The sequence below is a fragment of the Heptranchias perlo genome, chromosome 13, assembly GCF_035084215.1.
Source record: "Heptranchias perlo isolate sHepPer1 chromosome 13, sHepPer1.hap1, whole genome shotgun sequence".
Taxonomy (NCBI): domain Eukaryota; kingdom Metazoa; phylum Chordata; class Chondrichthyes; order Hexanchiformes; family Hexanchidae; genus Heptranchias; species Heptranchias perlo.
In genome coordinates this window covers 60108732-60126133 of record NC_090337.1, presented here as the reverse complement: position 1 = coordinate 60126133, position 17402 = coordinate 60108732, and the positions used below count along the sequence as shown (strand labels likewise).

The following is a 17402-nucleotide window of genomic DNA, read 5'->3' as shown; positions in this document are numbered from 1 at the left end:
GCCATGGAGGGAGTACAACGAAGGTTTACCAGACTGATTCCTGGGATGGCAGGACTTACGTATAAGGAGAGATTGGGTCGGCTAGGCCTATATTCACAAGAGTTTAGAAGAATGAGAGGTGATCTCATCGAAACATATAAAATTCTAACAGGACTAGACAGACTAGATGCAGGGAGGATGTTCCCGATGGCTGGGGAGTCCAGAACCAGGGGTCACAGTCTCAGGATACGGGGTATGCCATTTAGAACCGAGATGAGGAGAAATTTCTTCACTCAGATGAACCTGTGAAATTCTTTACTATAGAAGGCTGTGGAGGCCAAGTCATTAGATGTATTCAAGAAGGAGATAGATATATTTCTTAATGCTAAACGGATCAAGGGATAAGGGGAAAAAGCGGGAATAGGGTACTGAATTAGACGATAAGCCACGATCATTTTGAATGGCGTAGCAGGCCCGAAGGGCCGAATGGCCTACTCTTGCTCCTATTTTCTATGTTTCTATGTTTAAGTATGTGGAACAGATTACCGGCAAGGACTTTGGAACAAGAAATCGTAACGTGTTTCAAGAAAGAACTAGACAGGTATTTGTCAACATATGGGATCGAGGGTTATTGGAAATGCACCAAAGGAATACTGTGGATAGGTGGGCTAGATGGCCCAACTGGAAAGTCTTCTCCTGCATGAACCTGTTACTAAGTAGATCATTTCAAATGAGCCTTTACCATAGCTCGTCCCTTGGGCCAGTGTGTTACTGATATTGACAGACCAGGAATGTCCTGGGTTCTATTCCTGGTATGTGCTAAGTTTGCTGTTCTTTACGACTGGCATCAACTCCTGGACTAAGGAATGGGGAAAAAAATCAGCCGGGGTATCCATTCCTGATCGCACAATCCAGTGATCCTTCCTGGAAAGTGTGAATTTACGACTATATGTTTGTATGTGTATTTGTCTGTGTGTGTGTGTGTGTAAGTCTGTATATGTATGACTATATATCTGTGTATGTTGGATTTTTTTTTATTCGTTCATGGGATGTGGGCGTCGCTGGTGAGGCCGGCATTTATTGCCCATCCCTAATTGCCCTTGAGAAGGTGGTGGTGAGCCGCTTTCTTGAACCGCTGCAGTCCGTGTGGTGACGGTTCTCCCACAGTGCTGTTAGGAAGGGAGTTCCAGGATTTTGACCCAGCGACGATGAAGGAACGGCGATATATTTCCAAGTCGGGATGGTGTGTGACTTGGAGGGGAACGTGCAGATGGTGTTGTTCCCATGTGCCTGCTGCTCTTGTCCTTCTAGATGGAAGAGGTCGCGGGTTTGGGAGGTGCTGTCGAAGAAGCCTTGGCGAGTTGCTGCAGTGCATCCTGTGGATGGTACACACTGCAGCCACAGTGCGCCGGTGGTGAAGGGATTGAATGTTTAGGGTGGTAGATGGGGTGCCAATCAAGCGGGCTGCTTTGTCCTGAATGGTGTCGAGCTTCTTGAGTGTTGTTGGAGCTGCACTCATCCAAGCAAGTGGAGAGTATTCCATCACACTCCTGACTTGTGCCTTGTAGATGGTGGAAAGGCTTTGGGGAGTCAGGAGGTGAGTCACTCGCCACAGAATACCCAGCCTCTGACCTGCTGTTGTAGCCACAGTATTTATATGGCTGGTCCAGTTCAGTTTCTGGTCAATGGTGACCCCCAGGATGTTGATGGTGGGGGATTCGGCGATGGTAATGCCGTTGAATGTCAAGGGGAGGTGGTTAGACTCTCTCTTGTTGGAGATGGTCATTGCCTGGCACTTGTCTGGCGTGAATGTTATTTGCCACTTATGAGCCCAAGCCTGGATGTTATCCAGGTCTTGCTGCATGCGGGCTAGGACTGCTTCATTATTTGAGGGGTTGCGAATGGAACTGAACACTGTGCAATCATCAGCGAACATCCCCATTTCTGACCTTATGATGGAGGGAAGGTCATTGATGAAGTAGCTGAAGATGGTTGGGCCTAGGACACTGCCCTGAGGAACTCCTGCAGCAATGTCCTGGGGCTGAGATGATTGGCCTCCAACAACCACTACCATCTTCCTTTGCGCTAGGTATGACTCCAGCCACTGGAGAGTTTTCCCCCTGATTCCCATTGACTTCAATTTTACCAGGGCTCCTTGGTGCCACACTCGGTCAAATGCTGCCTTGATGTCAAGGGCAGTCACTCTCACCTCACCTCTGGAATTCAGCTCTTTTGTCCATGTTTGGACCAAGGCTGTAATGAGGTCTGGAGCCGAGTGGTCCTGACGGAACCCAAACTGAGCATCGGTGAGCAGGTTATTGGTGAGTAAGTGCCGCTTGATAGCACTGTCGACGACACCTTCCATCACTTTGCTGATGATTGAGAGTAGGCTGATGGGGCGGTAATTGGCCGGATTGGATTTATAGAGCAAGGACAAGATTGGGTTTGCCTGTGATGTCCTCCATGATTGAATAGCATGCCAGCACTCATTACTGTCCCATTTGTACCCTTCCTTTCTTCTTTGAGGACTTCAGTGCGATTTTGCCACCCAACTCAATGCTCACCTCTCCTACAATTTCTTGGCTGTATTCTTCCAGCCTAGTCTCTGTCCTGCCCACAATATTGAGACCGGCCTGGTCAAACTCACCAGCAACATCCTCTGTGACTCAGTTAACTCTCCATATTACCCTTCACCTCTACATGGTATTCAACACTGTTGACTACTCCATCCTCCTCCACTGCCTCTCTTCTGTGGTTCTCCTCAACACTACTGTCATTGCTTGGTTCCATTCCTACCTACCGCAAAGTAGCCAGCACATCTCCAGCAATGGTTTCTCCTCCTGTCCCCGCACAGTCATCTCCAGAGCACCAAGAGGCTTCATGCTTGGCCTCCTCCTCATCCTCATTTATAGGTTGCCCTTGGTGACATTTTCTGTATGCACAGGGTCAGTTTCAAACAGCATGTTGACGACACCCAGCTCTGTTCTCTTCCACCATGCTCAACTCCACAACTTCTGTACTGCTTATCTGATATCATATAATGGATGAGCCAGAACTTCCTTCAGTTGAACACGAGGAAGACCAAAGCCATCCTATTTGGCTTCCGCCAAAAACTCCGTGCCCTTGCACCTGATTCCATCTCCCTTGCTCAGGCTGAATCAGACAGTTTGGAACCTTTGTGTCCGATTCAATCCCAAGCTGAGCTTTAAGCCCCCCTCATCCTGTCCATCATCAAAACCACTCACCACTACCTCCACAATTTCATCCGCCTCCACCCTTACCTCCTCCTCCACCACTGAAACCGAAATCCACACTTTTGTTACCTACAGGCTCCATTCCCCCAATGCCCTCCTCATCTCTGACTTACAAAAACTCCACTCAATCCAAAACTTTGCCACCCACACACTAAGTGCTGCTCATCCATCACCTATTTCTTTGCTGGACTTCTCTGGCTCCCTACTCCCAAATTCAAAATCTGGATCCTCATATGTAAATCAATTCAAGACCTCACCCCACCAATTCTCTATAGCTTCCTCCAGCCCTACATTCCAGTTTGCACCTTCTGGTCCTCTGACTTTAGTTTTCTTTTCCCCCTCCCTCTGCTCCATGATCAGCCTTCAGCAGCCTTGACCCTTCTTTCTGGAACTTCCTCCCTAAACCACTCCATCCGGCTGCTTTACTCCCTGCCTTTAAAAGCCTCTTCAAAATATATCTTTTCGACTATGCTTTTGTCTCTCCTGACTCCTCTTTTAATGCTCGGTGTTGGTTCCTCCTCTATGAAGTGTCATCGGACATTTGATTAAGTGAAAGGTGTTTTATAAATGGCACTGTTGTAGGTTCACACATGAAGAGGTTGAGGAGGGAAGTGAGCACCTGTGGAACTGCACCCGGGATGAATGCTCGCTTTCAGGAGAGAAAGGAAGAAAATTGGAGGGAAAAATCAAGGAAGGAGAGAAGAACATTAAATGTTGGAGCACCCTCAGCAAGAATTATTTCTTGGTGGCGGCTGACAGTCTAGCAAGAGTCAGGGAGGGTTGACAATCTGTAAACCGTCTGTAGTTGTGTGTGCACGTGTATGTTCCATGGTAATCCAGGGTAACTGGTGGGTGGCAGGACACAGCTTCTTGAATGTCCTTAGGACCACTAAAGTAGCAGAGTAGGCGAGAAAAAGAAAAAACAGTTACATACCAGGCTTTGTCACTGAAGGAGATTGGTGCCGTTCCAGGAGGGCAGTTGAGAACTTTCTGGGATCCTGAGTAAAGGATGTCAATACCTGAATGGAGAAAGATGGTCACGTCAGTCTGGCACAGCCAGCTAGGCACTCAACACTACGTGCAATACCAACAAAACATTGTTGTCCTTGGGATTGACCTTGGCTGTCACAAGTAATTTATTGGGGCTAGGGGGTGGGGAGATGATGGGGAATGTCAACATTAGGACTTCATAAACTTGAGTAAATTTCAGCCAGTTTGTTGACCCAGCCATTGACCGTATCATGCAGTGGACTGGTAGTTGCAAACGCAAATAAAATGTTGGGTGTACAAGTGGATCCATGGACCGTATATCTAAGGAAAAGATTATTCTGTGATTAAAATGGGACACTGTGGAATGGCCTAATAGTTCTTCAGCAAAAAGCAGTTACATAATTGGTCATTGCAAGCTGGGGAATCAAGTCTACAATTTTGTAGCTGTGTCTTCAGCTGATGCTCCTTTTGAATGCAGCTCCTCACTGGGAGTGCGAGATTGTTGAATTCCCCCTATGGGCTACTGAGCTGATTTTGCTTAAACAGTGGAGCACCATTCTAGATTGTTCCAGCTACTGGAGTTATTAGAATCATAGAATGGTTACAGCACAGAAAGTGGCCATTCAGCCCATCGAGTCTGTGTCAGTTCTTTGAAAGAGCAAACCAGTTAGTCCCATTCCCCCGTTCTTTCCCCGTAGCCTTGCAAATTTTTTCCTTTCAAGTATTTATCCAATTCCTTTTTGAAAGCCACGATTGAATCTGCTTCCACCATCCTTTCAGGCAGCGCATTCCAAATCATAACTACTCACCGCATAAAACAGTTTTTCCTCATGTCACCTTTGGTTCTTTTGTCAATTACCTTAAATCTGTGTCCTCTGGTTCTTGACCCTTCCGCCAATGGGAACAGTTTCTCTTTATTTACTTTATCTAAACCCTTCATGATTTTGAACACTTCTATCAAAACTCCTCTCAGCTTCTCTGCTCTAAGGAGAACAGCCCCAGCGTCTCCAGTCTATCCATGTAACTGAAGTCCCTTATCCCTGGAACCATTCTAGTAAATCTTTTCTGCACCCTAAGGCCTTCACATACTTCCTAAAGTGCGGTGCCTAGAATTGAACACAAAACTCCAGTTGTGGCCGAACCAGTATTTTATAAAGGCTCAACATAACTTCCTTGCTTTTATACCCTATGCCTCAATTTACAAAGCCCAGGATCCCGTATGCTTTTTTAACTGCTTTCTCAACGTGCCCTGCCACTGTCAAAGATTTGTGCACATATACCCCAGGTCTCTCTGTTCCTGCACCCCCTTTAGAACTGTATCATTTAGTTTATATTGCCTCACCTCTTTCTTCCTGTCAAAATGTATCACTTCGCACTTCTCTACATTAAATTTCATCTGCCATGTGTCCGCCCATTCCACCAGCCTGTCTATGTCCTCTTACATACGAACATATGCACATACGAATTAAGAGCAGGAGTAGGCCATTTGGCCCCTCGAGCCTGCTCTGCCATTTGATAAGATCATGGCTGATCTGATTACGACCTCAACCCTACTTTCCCATCTACCTACTATAACCTTTGGCTCCCTTGTTAATCAGGAATCTATCTAACTCAGCCTTAAAAATATTCAATGAACCTGCCTCCACCGCTCTCTGGGGAAGGGAGTTCCACAGACTCATGACCCTCTCAGAGAAAAAATTTCTCCTCATCTCCGTCTTAAATAGGAGACCCCTTATTTTTAAACTGTGTCCCCTAGTTCTAGTCTCTCCCACAAGGCCTGCATCTACCCCTTCTAGTCCCCTCAGGATCTTATATGTTTCAATAAGATCATCGCTCATTCTTCTAAACTCCATTGTATACAGGCCCAACTTGTCCAACCTTTCCTCATAAGATAACCCCCTCATCCCAGGAATCAGTCGAGTGAACTTTCTCTGAACCGCCTCCAAAGCAATTATGTCCTTTCTTAAATAAGGAGACCAAAACTGCACACAGTATTCTAGATGTGGTCTCACCAATGCCCTGCACAACTGTAGCAAAACATTTCTACTTTTATATTCCATTCCCCTTGCACTAAATAACAACATTCCATTTGCCTTCCTAATCACTTGCTGTACCTGCATACTAACTTTTTGTGATTCATGTACCAGGACACCCAGATCCCTCTGTACCTCAGAGTTCTGCAATCTCTCTCCATTTAAATAATGTACTGCTTTTCTATTCCTCCTGCCAAAGTGGACAAGTTCACATTTTCCCACATTATACTCCATCTGCCAAATTTTGCCCACTCACTTAACCTATCTATATCCCTTTGCCAGACTCCTTGGGCTCGATGTTACCAGGGCTGCGGGTTCGCGGCGGGGGGGCTATTGGGCACGTGGGTAACGCGCTCGGTGAAATTAGTCAGCCCCCCGCGCGATCGTTGCCCAATTGGATCCACTGATCTGGTCTTCCGGGTTCCCCACTGCCGAGCCGAGCGGAGGGAGCGTCCGATAAAAGGCGGGATTTCAGAGCGCTGAGAACAGCTGAGAGGAGCCGAGCCGAGCGGAGGGAGCGTCCGATAAAAGGCGGGATTTCAGAGGGAGCTGCGACCGAGTTCGAAGTGACGTCAGGAATCAGATAGAGACGCGACACAGGGGAGGCACCTGATTGGTGAGTAGGTTCAGGTGAGTATTTCTATTTATCTACAGTAACTAAAATAAAAAGAAAGGGAAGGTCTGCAGGTCTTATAGGAAGTAGCATTTATTTTTTAGTGAATCAAGGTCCCTAGTGCAGTTAACATTCTCTAAATTAAGAACAATTTAAAGGAGTAAACTCCTTAAAGGGAGTGGTAAGCAGTTTTTCTTTCCTTTTTTTTTCTCTTGACATTGTAGTTGTTGTTAAGCTAACTTAAGGGTTAAGTCATGGCAGGAGATCCCAGAGCCGTGTCATGTTCCTCTTGTGGGATGTGGGAATTCAGGGATCCTTCCTGTATCCCTGATTCCTTCACCTGCGGGAAGTGTGTCCAGCTGCAGCTATTGTTTGACCGCTTGACGGCTCTGGAGCTGCGGATGGACTCACTTTGGAGCATCCGCGATGCTGAGAAAGTCGTGGATAGCACGTTCAGTGAGTTGGTCACACCGCAGATAAAAATTACTGAGGGAGATAGTGAATGGGTGACCAACAGACAGAGGAAGAGTAGGAAGGCAGTGCAGGGGTCCCCTGCGGTCATCTCCCTCCAAAACAGGTATACCGTTTTGGATACTGTTGGGGGAGATGGCTCACCAGGGGAAGGTGGCAGTGGCCAGGTTCATGGCACCGTGGCTGACTCTGCTGCACAGGAGGGCAGGAAAAAGAGTGGCAGAGCTATAGTGATAGGGGACTCGATTGTAAGGGGAATAGACAGGCGTTTCTGCGGACGCAACCGAGACTCCAGGATGGTATGTTGCCTCCCTGGTGCAAGGGTCAAGGATGTCTCGGAGCGGCTGGAGGACATTCTGGAGGGGGAGGGTGAACAGCCAGTTGTCGTGGTGCATATAGGCACCAACGATATAGGTAAAAAACAGGATGAGGTCCTACAAGCTGAATTTAGGGAGTTAGGAGTTAAACTAAAGAGTAGGACCTCAAGGGTAGTAATCTCAGGATTGCTACCAGTGCCACGGGCTAGTCAGAGTAGGAATGACAGGATAGCTAGGATGAATACGTGGCTTGAGAGATGGTGCAAGAGGGAGGGATTCAAATTCCTGGGACATTGGAACCGGTTCTGGGGGAGGTGGGACCAGTACAAATTGGACGGTCTGCATCTGGGCGGGACTGGAACCAATGTCCTAGGGGGAGTGTTTGCTAGTGCTGTTGGGGAGGGTTTAAACTAATATGGCAGGGGGATGGGAATCGATGCAGGAAGTCAGTGGGAAATAAAGTGGTGACAGAAACAAAAGGCAGTAAGGGAGAGTGTACAGAACATGACCGGACAGATGGTCTGAGAAAGCAGGGCAAAGACCAAGGGAAGTCTAGATTAAACTGCATTTATTTCAATGCAAGAAGTCTGATGGGCAAGGCAGATGAACTCAGGGCATGGATGGGTACATGGGACTGGGATGTTATAGCTATTACTGAAACATGGCTAAGGGAGGGGCAGGACTGGCAGCTCAATGTTCCAGGGTACAGATGCTACAGGAAAGATAGAGCAGGAGGTAAGAGAGGAGGGGGAGTTGCGTTCTTGATTAGGGAGAACATCACGGCAGTAGTGAGAGGGGATATATCCGAGGGTTCGCCCACTGAGTCTATATGGATAGAACTGAAAAATAAGACGGGAGAGATCACTTTGATAGGATTGTACTACAGACCCCCAAATAGTCAACGGGAAATTGAGGAGCAAATATGTAAGGAGATTACAGACAGCTGCAAGAAAAATAGGGTGGTAATAGTAGGGGACTTTAACTTTCCCAATATTGACTGGGACAGCCATAGCATTAGGGGCTTGGATGGAGAGAAATTTGTTGAGTGTATTCAGGAGGAATTTCTCAATCAGTATGTGGATGGCCCGACTAGAGAGGGGGCAAAACTTGACCTCCTCTTGGGAAATAAGGAAGGGCAGGTGACAGAAGTGTTAGTGAGGGATCACTTTGGGACCAGTGATCATAATTCCATTAGTTTTAAGATAGCTATGGAGAAGGATAGGTCTGGCCCAAAAGTTAAAATTCTAAATTGGGAAAAGGCCAATTTTGATGGTATTAGACTGGAACTTTCAGAAGTTGATTGGGAGAGTCTGTTGGCAGGCAAACGGACGTCTGGTAAGTGGGAGGCTTTCAAAAGTGTGTTAACCAGGGTTCAGGGTAAGCACATTCCTTATAAAGTGAAGGGCAAGGCTGGTAGAAGTCGGGAACCTTGGATGACTCGGGAGATTGTGGCCCTTGTCAAAAAGAAGAAGGAGGCATAGGCAGCTGGGATCAAGTGGATCCCTTGAAGAGTATAGAGATTGCCAGAGCAGAGTTAAGAGAGAAATCAGGAGGGCAAAAAGGGGACATGAGATTGCTTTGGCAGATAAGGCAAAGGAGAATCCAAAGAGCTTCTACAAATACATAAAGGGCAAAAGAGTAACTAGGGAGAGAGTAGGGCCTCTTAAGGATCAACAAGGTCATCTATGTGCGGAACCACAAGAGATGGGTGAGATCCTGAATGAATATTTCACATCGGTATTTACGGTTGAGAAAGGCATGGATGTTAGGGAACTTGGGGAAATAAATAGTGATGTCTTGAGGAGTGTGCATATTACAGAGAGGGAGGTGCTGGAAGTCTTAACGCGCATCAAGGTAGATAAATCTCCGGGACCTGATGAAATGTATCCCAGGACGTTATGGGAGGTTAGGGAGGAAATTGCGGGTCCCCTAGCAGAGATATTTGAATCATCCACCGCTACAGGTGAGGGTAGCAAATGTTGTGCCTTTGTTTAAGAAGGGCGGCAGGGAAAAGCCTGGGAACTACAGACCGGTGAGCCTGACATCTGTAGTGGGTAAGTTGTTAGAGGGTATTCTGAGGGACAGGATCTACAGGCATTTGGAGAGGCAGGGACTAATTAGGAACAGTCAGCATGGTTTTGTGAGAGGAAAATCATGTCTCACGAATTTGATTGAGTTTTTTGAAGGGGTAACCAAGAAGATAGATGAGGGCTGTGCAGTGGACGTGGTCTACATGGACTTCAGCAAAGCCTTTGACAAGGTACCGCATGGTAGGTTGTTGCATAAGGTTAAATCTCATGGGATCCAAGGTGAGGTAGCCAATTGGATACAAAATTGGCTTGACGACAGAAGACAGAGGGTGGTTGTAGAGGGTTGTTTTTCAAACTGGATGCTTGTGTCCAGCGGTGTGCCTCAGGGATCGGTGCTGGGTCCGCTGTTATTTGTTATTTATATTAATGATTTGGATGAGAATTTAGGAGGCATGGTTAGTAAGTTTGCAGATGACACCAAGATTGGTGGCATTGTGGACAGTGAAGAAGGTTATCTAGGATTGCAACGGGATCTTGATAAATTGGGTCAGTGGGCCGATGAATGGCAGATGGAGTTTAATTTAGATAAATGTGAGGTGATGCATTTTGGTAGATTGAATCGGGCCAGGACCTACTCCGTTAATGGTAGGGCGTTGGGGAGAGTTATAGAACAAAGAGATCTAGGAGTACAGCTTCATAGCTCCTTGAAAGTGGAGTCACAGGTGGATAGGGTGGTGAAGAAGGCATTCGGCATGCTTGGTTTCATTGGTCAGAACATTGAATGCAGGAGTTGGGATGTCTTGTTGAAGTTGTACAGGGCATTGGTGAGGCCACACTTGGAGTACTGTGTACAGTTCTGATCACCCTATTATAGAAAGGATATTATTAAACTAGAAAGAGTGCAGAAAAGATTTACTAGGATGCTACCGGGACTTGATGGTTTGACTTATAGGGAGAGGTTAGACAGACTGGGACTTTTTTCCCTGGAGAGTAGGAGGTTAAGGGGTGATCTTATAGAAGTCTATAAAATAATGAGGGGCATAGATAAGGTCGATAGTCAAAATCTTTTCCCAAAGGTAGGGGAGTCTATAACGAGGGGGCATAGATTTAAGGTGAGAGGGGAGAGATACAAAAGGGTCCAGAGGGGCAATTTTTTCACTCAAAGGGTGGTGAGTGTCTGGAACGAGCTGCCAGAGGCAGTAGTAGAGGCGGGTACAATTTTGTCTTTTAAAAAGCATTTGGACAGTTACATGGGTATAGATGGGTATAGAGGGATATGGGCCAAGTGCAGGCAATTGGGACTAGCTTAGTGGTATAAACTGGGTGACATGAACATGTTGGGCCGAAGGGCCTGTTTCCATGTTGTAACTTCTATGATTCTATGATTCTATGATCTGCGCGTCGGGCGGGCTGTGCATGCGCAGTAAGATCTGTCAGCTGGAGGAGCTCTATTTAAAGGGGCAGTCCTCCACTGACAGATGCTGCAACAAATAGAAAAAATTAAAGCATGGAGCAGCCCAGGGGGAAGGCTGCTCCCAGTTTAATGATGCCTCACTCCAGGTATCAATAGATGGGGTGAGGAGGAGGGGGAGGACAGAGATCTTTCCCCCGGCGGGAGGGAGGAAGCGGCCTGCCTCCTTCTGCACTGCCAACACTACTCTGTCACATCACCCCTCACACCCACTCAAACCTCATCCTCATCTTACCTGCACTGACTCACCTCGCCAGTACTCATCCCGCCACTACCACTCAACCCAATCCTCATACAATCTCATGGCTCTATCTGATACTCACCCTCTCGTGCATCTCTTTCACGGTCAGCCTCACTCAACCTGCCACTACCTGTGCTGCAGTCACAGGTCATGCATCACATATGTGCAGTAGGCAGCATAAGGCAAACGTGTCGTGAGCATGAAGGGGATGCACAAGGGTGTTTGAGGGTTTGTCATGGTTGTTACTTATATTGAATTTCTGACCAACTCACATTACATATTATATTGGCACCACTACTGCCACGTCTTTGCGAATCTTGTCTGGTTTGTGCAATAATGCCCTTTCCTGAGGATCACTATGAAGACCCACAACTGATGCCACCCATTGTGTCACTGCAGTGTGGGTGTAGGTGTATTTGCAGGGCTCTTTTGTGCAGATAACTGAGAGACGTCGGCGATGTCCCCGGTGGCACCCTGGAAGGATGCGGAGGAGAAGTTGTTGAGGGCAGTGGTGACTTTGACAACGACAGGTAAGAAGATGGTGCTCGGGCCAGCCGGGAGCAGCTTGGCATGAAGGAGGCTGCAGATGTCCACGACTACATGTCGAGTGACTCTGAGCCTCCGTGTGCACTGCTGCTCAGAGAGGTCCAGGAAGCTGAGCCTCGGTCTGTGGACCCTGTGGCGAGGGTAGTGCCCTCTGCGACGCATCTCTCTCTGCGGGAGCCCTCCCTCCTGCTGTGCAGGTGGATGTGTCACAGCACTGTGTTGTGGAGCTCCACGTGTCAGAGGTGGACGGCGTGGATGGCGAGGCTGGTGAGGCTGTTCGCCCTCCGAGGAGGTCATGACTGCAGCTACGGCGGCCCCCATCCGGAAGATCTACATCTGAGGGGGTCCGCAAGGTAGGTACATGTGTCTGGACACCGGGGTAAGTGTGCAAGTTGGTGAATTTTCTTGTCAGGAGGAGTGTGGTGGAGGCCAAACTTTGTCCAAAGTGACAGAGTGGCCTCCTGCAATGAGTGAGGGTCTCCCCCCACTACCTGTCAAATGGACCTTTGCAGCTGCCACATGCTGACAGCTGCAACAGGTCCATTTGAACTGGGAGTGTTTCCCCCAGTATGGGAAACAGTCCCAGTTTTCTATAAAATCCCACCCCTCCTCACATAATCCCTTAATCAGGTCAGTTAATGACCTGAACAAGCAAAATAAATACGTTCAAGTGGCATCCCGCTGGCTTTAATTGCCTGCGGGATTCCCACCAGCGGGGGCCGCGCACGCACGCCGGCGCGTCAGTGGGGAACCCGGAAGTGGGCGGGTTGGAGCCGGGCTCCGGGCCTGCTCCGGGATTCTCTGATTTTCAGAGCCCCCCGCCAGGAACGCACCCGATAGCGGGTGCTAAAATGATGCCCCTTATGTCCTCTTCACAACTTACTTTCCTACCTACCTTTGTAAATTTAGCAACCATTCATTCAGTCCCTTCATCCAAGTCATTGATATAGACTGTAAATAGTTGAGGCCCAAGCACTGATCCCTGTGACACTCCACTCGTTACATCTTCCCAATCTGAAAATGACACATTTATGTCTACTCTCTGTTTCTTGTTAGCAACCAATCCTTTATCCATGCTAATATGTTACCCTCTAAACCATGAGCTCTTATTTTGTGTAGTAGCCTTTGATGTGGCACCTTGTCAAAAGCCTTCTGGAATTCCAAGTACACCACATCCACAGGATCCCCTTTATCCACATTGCTTGTTACTTTTGCAAAGAACTCTAGTAAATTAGTCAAACACCATTTCCCTTTCACAAAACCGTGTTGACTCTGCCTGATTGCATTGAGATTTTCTAAGTGCCCTGCTATAACCTCCTTAATAATAGATTCTAGCATTTTCCCTATGTCAGATGTTAAGTTAACTGGCCTGGAGTTTCCTGCTTTCTGTCTCCCTCCTTTCTTAAATAGAGGAGCTACATTCGCTATTTTCCAATCTGATGGGACCCTTCTAGAATCTAGGGAATTTTGGAAATTAATACCAATGCATCTACTATCTCTGCAGCCGCTTCTTTTAAGACCCTAGGATGAAGTTCTTCAGGACCTGGGGACTTGTCAGCTTTTAGTTCTAATACTTTTTTTCAGAACCCTTTCCCTGGTGATTGTAAATGTTTTAAATTCCTCCCTCCCTTTCACCTCTTGATTCACAATTATTTCTAGCATGTTATTTTTATCCTCTACAGTGAAGACGTACATGAAATATCTGTTCAATTCATCCGTCATTTCCTTATTCTCCATTATTAATTCCCCAGACTCACTCTCTGGAGGGCCAATGCTCACTTTACTTACTCTTTTCCTTTTTAAATACCTGTAGAAACTCTTACTTTCCATTTTTATATTTCTAGCTAGCTTTCTCACGTACTCTAATTTCTCCCTCCTTATTAATCTTGAAGTCTATTACTATCCTTCTCACTGTTTACTACACTTCCAAGTATTGTGCCATCTGCAAAATTGGAAACTGTGTCCTGTACACCCAAGTCCAAGTCATTAATATATATCAAAGAAAGCAGTGGTCCTAGTACCGACCCCTGGGAACACCACTGTATACCTTCCTCCAATCCGAAAAACATCCGTTCACCACTACTCTCTGTTTCCTGTCACTTAGTCAATTTTGTATCGATTATTCCATGGGCTTCAATATTGATAGTTTTTACAAAGCACTTGTGGTCATCAAGCTTAAGAAAAGTGTCAGGCAGTGGAAAGAATTCAGAGAACGAGAAAGGCGTGAGACCCAGGTTAAAACAGCATGAAAATGGTTAAAGGCCCGAAATTCTAGCAATCCTGTTCCACTAGCAAAAGTGCGGTGGAGCAGGACTCCCATCTGCCTGCGGCCGTCGTCATAGACCCTGTTACAAATCGGGGGGACAGGGTCATTTAAATAATGGAGGTGCCCACATGATGGAGGCAGCAGAGGTACCCATCCCAACAGGAAAATCAGAGTGGCAGCATACCACTCCGATGACGAGGCCCAGAAAGGCCAAAGAGAAAAGGGTGTAAAAATTTTAAAATGCTCCTAAGGGAGGAATTTTTTCATTTTTAGAAAGGTAATCAATCCTCTCTAGAATCAATTATGTGCAACGAGGTCCAATTTCTATCCCTGGGTCTCAAAACAGGAATTAAATGATAAAGGGAGGCAGATGGATTGGATGGCCTACTCTTGTTAAGAATACATACCCTGGTTATCCATGTAGAGAGGGACCCCTCCCAGAGAGGCAACAGAGTCAACCAGCAGCAAACAATTATGCCTAGAAAGAAGTAGAACAGCATTAAAGATGGGTAGAAGGAGGTGTTTAAGCACTACAGGATCAGTTCATTGATACATTAATGGACCTTTTCCAACATTCAGTAGATCAGTGAATGTTAGTCATTTGTAACATTCAAAAAGGCACAGATTCCTGCTTCAGCGGGGAAAATGGAGGGGAGGGGGCATTAGTGAAGAGGTGGAACTCCTGAAAATACCTCAAAATGGCAGAATGGGCTGATTGGTATTTTCTTTTTGTGCTATTCTTCTGTTCTCCATCACTGATTCCAACATTGAGCATGGTGAATTATTCACTGTAGTATCAACTGTGTTAATTCTCATACAAATTAGGTATGGTAACCTAGTGGTCAAGGTACTAGCAACCCAGAGGTTCTGAGTTCAAATCCCAGCATGGCAATTTCAATTGAAATGAATTAAAATTGAATTCAATAATTCCAGTGATAAAAGATCATAAGAAATAGGAGCAGGAGTAGGCCATACGACCCCTCAAGCCTGCTCCACCATTCAATAAGATCAGGGCTGATCTTCGACCTCAACTCCATTTTCCCACCTGATCCCCATATCCCTTGATTCCCTTAGTGCCCCAAAAAAATCTATCGATCTCAGTCTTGAATATCCTCAATGACTGAGCATTAACAGCCCTCTTGGGTAGAGAATTCCAAATATTCACGGCCCTCTGCGTGAAGAAATTCCTCCTCATCTCAGTCCTAAATGTCTGACCCCTTATCCTGAGATTAGGTCCCCTAGTTCTGGACTCTCCAGCCAGGGGAAACATTCTCTCAGCGTCTACCCTGTCAAGCCCTCTTAGAATCTGTGGCTAACTAAAGAAGTTAAGGATAGTATTAGATTAAAAGAAGAGGCTTATAATGTTGCGAAGAAGAGTAGTAAGCCTGAGGATTGGAGAGTTTTTGAAACCAGCAAATAATGACCAAAAAATTGATAAAAAGGGAGAAAATAGAATACGAGAGTAAACTAGCAAAAAATCTAAAAACAGATTGTAATGGCTTCTACAAGTATGTAAAAAGGAAGAGAGCAGCAAAAGTAAACGTGGGTCCCTTAGAGACTGTGACAGGAGAAATTATAATGGGAAATAAGGAAATGGCAGAGACGTTAAACAAGTATTTTGTATCCGTCTTCACAGTAGAAGACACAAAAAACATACCAGAAATAATGGGGAACCAAGGGTCTAATGAGAGTGAGGAACTTAAAGTAATTAATATTAGTAAAGAAAAAGTACTGGAGAAATTAATAGGATTAAAAGCCGACAAATCCCCTGGACCTGATGGCCTACATTCTAGGGTTCTAAAAGAGGTGGCTGCAGAGATAGTGGATGCATTGGTTGTGATCTTCCAAAATTCCCTAGATTCTAGAACGGTCCCAATGGATTGGAAGGTAATAAATGTAACACCACTATTCAAGAAAGGAGGGAGAAAGAAAACAGGGAACTACAGGCCAGTTAGCCTGACATCAGTCTTGGGAAAAATGCTGGAATCCGTTATTAAGGAAGTGGAATAGGGCACTGAGAAAATCATATCGTGATTAGGCAGAGTCAACATGATATTATGCTTTGACCTTATTCGCTGATGCTCTATTGCCATTAAACTCTCTGTCCCTTCCTGTCACCCTCTGCTTATCTTTACCCAAATCACTACACTGCTCTATTGCCTTGACTTTTCTCTTTCGATCTCTTAATTTCCTCTCACCTGACCCCCACCCTGCTTTTAGTTTAAAGCCCTATCTACAGCCCTGGTTATTCGATTTGCCAGGACACTGGTCCCAGCCCGGTTTAAGTGGGGTCCGTCCCAACGGAACAGCTCCCTCTTTTCCCAGTACTGGTGCCAGTGCCCCACAAATCAAAACCCCTGTCTCCCACACCACTCTTTGAGCCATGCATTTATTTCTCTAATCTGTTTGACCCTATGCCAATTTGCGCGTGAATTAGGTAGTAATCCAGAGATTATTACCTTTGAGGTTCTGCTTATTAATTTGGACTCTAGCTCACCCTAACTCCCTCAGCAGAACCTCATTCCTATTTCTACCTGTGTCGTTGATTCCTATGTGAACCACGACAACTGGATCCTCCCCCTCATGCTCCAAGTTCTTTTCCAGCCATGAGGCGATATCCTTAACCCTGGCACCGGGCAGGCAACACAGCCTTCGGGACTCCCGGTCGTAGCTGCAGAGAACATTGTTTATCCCCCTGACTATACTATCCCCTACCACTAACACATTCCTTTTTACTCTCCCGCACTTGAATGGCCTCCTGTACCACGGTGCTGTGATCAGTTTCCCATCCTCCCTACAGTCCTTGCTCTCATCCATACAGGCAGCAAGTACTTTGTATCTGTTGGACAAGGTAAAGGGCTGAGGCTCCTCCATCACTACATCCTGGGTCCCCATACCTGCCTGACTCGCAGACACATCCTCCTGTCCCTGACCACTGACCACCAGAAGATTTGTGGGCAGGTACCAGAAAGAATGATCATGAAAGCTACTGGACATGGGAGCTATTGGATTGTTGTCAAATCCCAACTGGTTCACTATGATCCCTACCCTGTCTGATCTATATGTAACTCCAGTCCCACACTATGTGGTTGTCTCTTAATGCCCACAGGGCAACTAGGATATGGGTCTCAGATCAGGGTTCATGGTAAATGTGTTGGGCATCTAACCTCCAAGATGGATATGAAATTGGC

The 17402-nt window shown here is 46.4% G+C and overlaps 1 protein-coding gene across 1 annotated transcript in view; it reads right to left on the bottom strand.

Annotated features, from left to right (window-relative positions):
- Nucleotides 1-17402, bottom strand: part of LOC137331640 (alanine--glyoxylate aminotransferase-like) — a 45689-nt gene that overhangs the window by 13927 nt on the left and 14360 nt on the right. The window contains exons 5-6 of the mRNA XM_067995577.1: nt 14619-14689; nt 4168-4252 (exon numbers count right to left, since the gene is read on the bottom strand). Coding sequence (XP_067851678.1) covers nt 4168-4252; nt 14619-14689 — 156 coding nt within the window. The remainder of the gene's footprint in view (nt 1-4167; nt 4253-14618; nt 14690-17402) is intronic.